The sequence below is a fragment of the Vespa velutina genome, chromosome 4 (assembly GCF_912470025.1).
Source record: "Vespa velutina chromosome 4, iVesVel2.1, whole genome shotgun sequence".
Taxonomy (NCBI): Eukaryota; Metazoa; Arthropoda; class Insecta; order Hymenoptera; family Vespidae; genus Vespa; species Vespa velutina.
In genome coordinates, this window is record NC_062191.1 from 448285 (window position 1) to 455000 (window position 6716).

A 6716-nucleotide genomic window follows, 5' to 3' on the forward strand; every position below is an offset into this window, starting at 1 on the left:
AGAGAGAGAGAGGGAGAGACGAATGAACACGTTACACGGTAACGTTCGCCGTCTTTCTCGGCCGTCGAAGTAGGAGAGAAAAAATGTTGACCGTATCTAGCGTAGCAAGAATTTTGAAGGGCAAATGGCAAAATTTCTTCGTATCGCTATAAGAACGGAAACTGAAATTCTTCGACTCTCGCTCATCTTCTTCGAATGCCAAACGCAACGACGGAGGACGATGACGGTGGAAGAATTTTTTCATCGCGAACGTGTCTCGCTTAAATATATCTTGCCCCTCTCTCTCGCGCGCGCGCGCGCTCGCACGTCAAATTTCTATCGACATTATCGAGGTACGAAAGTGCTATCGAAAAAAAAGAAAACGCGTGCATCTTTATGAAGAAAATGTCGACATAATCATTTCAAAATTTTCCACCTACTCTTATCAAAAGATTGTTGACTTCGCGCGGGTAATGTCCTCGGTCATTGGTAAGTCGGACGTCGTTTTCGTGTATAACCGTTATAGTCGGACAAACTATACACACTCCGTATGCATAAACCAAACCGATATAAATAAGCTCCGTCGCTTTTATAACGGGCACACGTTTTTGACTGCTTCGCGAGAACGCATCGTTCGTAAAAAGCACGTCTTACGGCTTCCTTAAGATCGTACATCGAGAGAGAGAGAGAGAGAGAGAGAGAGAGAGAGAGAACGAGCGAGAGCCAAGTATTCTCGTAATTAGTGGTAAAGGAGAAAAGCAATCGGGTAACGTATTTCGCTTTATACGCGTACCACTCGCAAGACCTTCTACGTGCGTTGTATATGGAAATATGCCTTGTGCGACGATCGAAAGCCCTGAAACTTAATGCGAATTCGTGGAATTTCATGCAATGATCTTGAGACAGAGGGGTGGGGAGGTGTTGGTGACCTACACGAAACCATTTTTAATTTCATAAAAACTCAATCTTATGGATGGCTCGAACGTAGGAGGAAAGATAATAAGAGAATGCGTTTCCTAACGATAAGGGGAAGATCGAAAGAGCATTCCGAGGTTAGATATTATACCGGTAATTTGACTCGTCATTTTTGTCTCTTCGAACGTTGCTTTGTACGAAGAGAGAAAGAAGACCGTGTGCTCTCTCTCTTTCTCACGCAAATTACTGCGTTCCTTCGAAAGTCGACGAAGCAACGGCTCTCCGACAGGCAGTTATAAAGGGTGCTGGAAGAAGGCGATTGGAATGCACTGAGAGAACAGGTCGCAAGGCTGCCAGCATTCCGAAATTTGCAAACGAGTATAAGGAGAAACGCGTGGCTCTACTTCGATCCGACTTTTTTTTTTGTTTTCTAACGAAGTAACGATATAAAATAAAAGTATCCTAACTTTCTCTACTTTTTCTTTTAATTCTTCTTCCTCTTCCTCCTTAAAATGAAAAACATCAAAATCCAATTTTCTTTTATTTTCACTCGATTGAAATCACGTCTCTTCGTTCCGATTTCGTATATGTAGTAGTAGTAGTAGTATATATATATATATATATACATATAGTTCGAGATAAGAGAATGCGTACGACCTCTTATCGGCGCATCGAGATTTTTTTCCCTTCGTTGAATCCGCATAAATATATCTAAGCGATAAGACAAACCGTGATGCGTCACGGCGAGAGAAAACGTAGATTCGAAAGGCATATCTACTATACGTAAAAGTCACGATGCCAAGGCCGCGAGAACGCCGCGATAACAATCGGAAAGGATTCGCGCTGTGTCCTTAAAAAAGAAAAAGAATCGATTACAAAGAATCTGTACGTGAAAAGAAGCGCCCACCTTTATCGATGGAATAACAAACGGCGAATTCTCAACGTATAAAATGTCGTATGAAAATGCGTCGGAATAAAAGTATCTCGCGAAGGAAGCGAGCAATTAACGCTTCTCCGACGATCGATCGATCGATCGATCGATCGATCGATCTACCAGCCGAGATGGATCGATCGATCGAGTTTGCTCCTTTGAGACATGGCCGAAGGTAGCAGCAGATCCAATGAAAAAGTATGACTTACGTAACAGCAATGATCCCTACGAGGTCTCTCCCTCCCACCCTCTCCTATCGCTATTCCTCACCGATCGTGCCGAGGAATTCAACGGCGAAGAAGAAAGACGAAAAAGAAGAGAAAGAAGGAAGGAAGGAAGGGAAGGGATGGAGGTGGAGGAGGAGGAGGAGGAGGAGGAGAAGAAGAAGAAGAAAGAAGAAGCCAAGGGAGACGTCTCGAGGCGCGTCGAGTCGAGCATATACGCAAGAAAGATGGAGGAGGGTGGCAGAATGAAAGAGGGAGAGAGAGAGAAAGGACACGCAAGAGCACGCGAGAAAGAAGGACTAAGAAAGGAAAGGAGATAGAAGCAGAGAGATAGAAGGATAGAAAGAGAGAGAGAGAGAGAGAAAGAGAGAGAGATAGAGTCCATCAAGGAAAACTCACCCTATTGCATTCCAGAGCCTCCGCACTGTGCTCCTCTTTCTGCTTGAAGCAGCTGCTGCACTTGCTCTTGTTGAATATGTTTGGTGCGAACTTCCTGCACTCGGCGCCGGTAGCACGCACGACGCCCGTCGTGCCGCTCGACATCGCGACACACTGACGCGAGCACGACGACTTATCGACGACGAGGATGACGATTATTATCGGCCGATAAAAATAGCAACACTAGCAACGACATCGTTTCATTTACTCGTTCCGCTCCTCAAAGTTTTTGCCTTTTTTCTATTTTCTTAGATTTTCTATCGATCTCCGTCGCTATCCTTTGATCGTCTTAACACCCTCCTCGGGATTCGCGACAACTTCGCGTCACTTTCGCGGACCCCCTTAACCCGAAAGTATCGCCCCCTAACCTACGTTTCGAATCACTTTGGCGCCTTTTGAAATTCCCGCCTGGTCTTCCTCTAAACGTGTCACGCTCTTAAAAGAGATTAATTCGAAAAACACCAAGCAAGACGAATTTTAATATCCTCGAGGATAAACGTAGGAGCGCGAACGAAATGCACCTTATCCGTTCGTTCTATGTGTGTGTGTGTCTATATGCGTGTGAATTTGGGCACGCAAACGTGCCGTGTGATCAAAAACGATTCGATGGATGCTTCGCGGCGTTCTTGGCTTCCTTTATTCTTCTCTCCGCGACTCCCCACCTTTTTTTCTTTATCTTCTCTGCTCTCTCTCTCTCTCTCTCTCTCTCTCTCTCTCTCTCTCTCTCTCTCTTTCGACGTCGCGGGAAACGCGCGTCGTCGCACGAGCACGCGCGGTCTCGCGCGTTCACGACGTCGTCATTGACTCGCGCACTGACGGACACGCACTAAACGCGATGCAACGAAACGACCGCTCAACTCCTAAGGTCGACGGCGGTACTGGCTCTCCCCCCACTCTTACCCCACCTTCCGGCATAGAAAGAGAGAGAAAGAGAAAGAGAGAGAGATCAAGCCAAACCCCCTCTTTCCCTTTCCACTCTTTCACCGCCGCACCCGTCACTTGAGAATCTCTTGCTTAAGCCGCGAAAGCACGTGGACGATGGAACGAAACCACGGAGAAGCCTCTCTCTCTCTCTCTTTCTCTCTCTCTCTCTCTCTCTCTCTCTCTCTTTCTCTCCCCTGCCGACGTTCTTTCCGTCTGTTTCACTCGATGCAGCCACTCGGTGCAGATAAGAAAAAAAAAAAAAGAACAAAAAAAAAAAAGAAAAAGAACAAAAAAAACAAGCACGAAAGCAGAATCGTGAATTTCGTGTGGATCGCGTAAACGCCCCGTGGAGGCGCTATGAGTCTTTAACAATAAGAACGACGACGACGCCGACGACGTCGATGACGACGAGCACGTAGACGAGCGCGACGACGATGCTCGGACAAAGCTATGACACAGCGTCCGATAATATCCATGACAGAACGAAACTCGCGCGTACATCCATTCGCGATCCTCGCTACCGTACCGTTTTCCAAGCGCCACCGTTTGCCCTTTCTCAAGCTATCGTCCCATTAGTTCGTTAGCTGATTGGTCGCTAACGCCACCAACGCGTATCCGCCATATTTCCGTAACACATGCCTTCTACCATTGGTCGATGTTTCTGATGCGACGCACATTTCTCTTTTTTGCTTTTATATCGTCTTACGTGCAATACGATTTTCTTCGATCGAATCAAATATTATTAGATTAAGTTAATAATCGACGATAAAAAATTTGCTCGTGTCTTGATCCAAGTGTTTGTCCTCGAATACACCTGTGAAATTTTTCCTTGTAATATTTTTCCCAGGTTATTTGTCTATCTCTTTAATCGTATGCATTGAAATATTCGACACCGGAGACATAAATTATGTAATAATCTGAAATAATAATCTTCCAAAGTTACCTCCTGTGCCGTGCCGACGAGTATCGTCGATCGAGTACGAGTACACCGTGACGGAATCACGAAGTCATATTTGTAACACAACCACCGACGATCGTACAATTATTTATAAAACAAAAGAAATGATAAACGACATCGTTCGAGTAACGCCAAACTACTTATTGCGCTTTTATTCCCGCTACTATCGAATCGAATATATCGCGACATCTTGAAACAATAAAACGCATAAACCTAAAAGCCATAAAAGGCGGGAATTATTAAATGATATTAATTCGACATACGTTCTCATTCCAAACTTTATTAATATATGTATTCTAAATTTACTTAATTTTGTGATAAAAATTAAACGAATTACCTTATTCAATAGAACTTTGATAAAGATATTTTATTATTTTTCATATATTGCTAATATAAATATGTTCCTCTGGTTATGAGGAACTACTTGAGTCATAAGCATATGTAAAACAATCAGCTGATTTACACGTCCGGTTCTATATCCGTAGATTTGTTCCGGGTTCAGAACGACTGTTGTTCCATCGTCTATGAGATTGCCTGTAAAGATGGTAGATAAAGCTGTTGACAGGTTCGTAGCTCTGATTATTTTTAATTTTTTATACGAAAAGTTATATTTATTAGTCGCAAAGATGTTCATGTAAAATTTTAATATCATATTGTGCAACTAAATGTAAAATATAGTTAACCTCCAACGTTATACTTTGGTCATAACAAATTAACCTTTTATTTGTGTTAATATTCGTAAATATTTAATTAGAAATAATATTTTTACTCTAACGTAAGACCATCTAAAATGTCACGTTTCGAAGTTGTTTCTTATGAATCGTTCAAAGGTACAAAGTATATGGACATTTTCAATATTTTTCTGACAATTTTACATTATTCCTTTCAATTTCTACATTATCGCTCTGTAAAATAATCCTATTATGATATATTTTAGTATTAAAAAAAAACCCCATATAAACGTTTGTTAAAAATATGGAAAAATATTATATCGAAACAAATCTTAATCCGATTAAATCCGACCATCTTACATAACATGCAAAGGAAAGAAATCATGAAAAACATGAATTCATAGAAATAATTCATAATTGTCTAATTAAAATGTAACATATGAGATATCAAGTTTTAATCTGTCCTTTTAAAAATTACATATCAAAAGTTAAAGATTATATTGCTTTTATATGCAATTATGTTGCAAAACAATTTTATTTGCCGTTAGATTTAATGTCTTTTGATCCATGACAAATGGATCGTCTTTTACGTCTTTCCAATCTATTCTTATACGCTTTTCATTCAATTTTTACTTATATCGAGGCACAAATGAGGAGGAAATAACGTTGAATGATCGTTCCATCATATTATAACACTTTCGTCATTACAGGGATGATAACTCAAAAGTTGCAATTATTAGAGAAGTATATGACAGTGAAAATGCTCATGAAACTTTTGAGTACGAGTTAGAAAGAGCCCTTGAGTCCGAATGTACTTTAATCATAATTGAACCATCGAAATTGGGAGATGAAACTTCCAGATGGATAACGGTTGGTAATTGTCTTCATAAAACTGCAACGTTATCTGGCTTAACAGCTATCACAACAGGTTTGTTAATGTCCTTAAATCGTGATTGTAATTAATACGTTGTTGATTTAATTATCGGTTTCTAATATTCGTAGGTCTTATATGGGGCGATCGACCTTATATTTGTGGCACATTAGGTTTTGTATCACTTATAACTTGTGGACTTTACACTTTGTCATGGCAGTTTGATCCATGCTGTCAATACCAAGTAGAAACTGACACAAGTAAGCTACCACATGTAGAAGTGTTAGCTATCTTAGGTCCATCGTCGCCAACGTTTCTTGTAAGAAAGGATGATACGAGGAGACGAATTCTTCATGCGACTGTTACACTGACAGCCATTAGCATTAGTGCATGGAGAATCTATCAAGCTTTTAAATGAAAATTTAATTGTTGAAAACGAATTATATCTTGTTTTTAAATTGAAGAAGCAACATAAGGGCCATGCAATACATCATCAACAATAGAATGCAAGGCCTAGCATAGGATTCTTTATATTAGAAGAAACACAGAATCACATTTGCTTGTACAGAGGAGACTTTGTATTACATAAAATGTATAACTTCACTTAACAATTGCATTTAGCTTCGGACATTATCTTCAGAGTTGCAGGTGTTTCTACTCTGTGATCCATAATTTGTCGATTATACTATAATCATTTTTGTCACAAAACAAATTGAAAAATAATTCAAGTAATATGTGTTCTTTTAACTATACAGAATTGCAACTTTAAATTCAAGAAGTTAAATGTAGCATCGTGTATTTTTAG

General features: G+C 40.4%; 2 protein-coding genes across 20 annotated transcripts in view; one reads left to right on the top strand and one right to left on the bottom strand.

Annotated features, from left to right (window-relative positions):
- The window catches only part of LOC124948539 (protein outspread), a 64073-nt gene extending 59550 nt beyond the window's left edge, over positions 1–4523 (bottom strand). For 12 of the 19 annotated variants that reach the window (XR_007100776.1, XR_007100774.1, XR_007100768.1 and 9 more), the window contains exons 1-2: positions 4355–4523; positions 2449–4225 (exon numbers count right to left, since the gene is read on the bottom strand). Coding sequence is in view for 10 of the 19 variants with exons in the window: in XM_047492293.1 (XP_047348249.1) it covers positions 2449–2592 (144 nt within the window). In the remaining 9 variants the exon portion in view is untranslated. The remainder of the gene's footprint in view (positions 1–2448; positions 4226–4354) is intronic. The other 7 variants (XM_047492292.1, XM_047492291.1, XM_047492290.1 and 4 more) reach the window with 3 other exon arrangements.
- LOC124948550 (transmembrane protein 11 homolog, mitochondrial) overlaps positions 4302–6716 on the top strand; it is a 2603-nt gene continuing 188 nt past the window's right edge. The window contains exons 1-4 of the mRNA XM_047492322.1: positions 4302–4320; positions 4855–4934; positions 5751–5968; positions 6043–6716. The exon at positions 6043–6716 is cut by the window's right edge and continues 188 nt beyond it. Of these exons, the coding sequence (XP_047348278.1) occupies positions 4894–4934; positions 5751–5968; positions 6043–6329 (546 nt within the window). The 5' untranslated portion in view covers positions 4302–4320; positions 4855–4893 and the 3' untranslated portion in view covers positions 6330–6716. The remainder of the gene's footprint in view (positions 4321–4854; positions 4935–5750; positions 5969–6042) is intronic.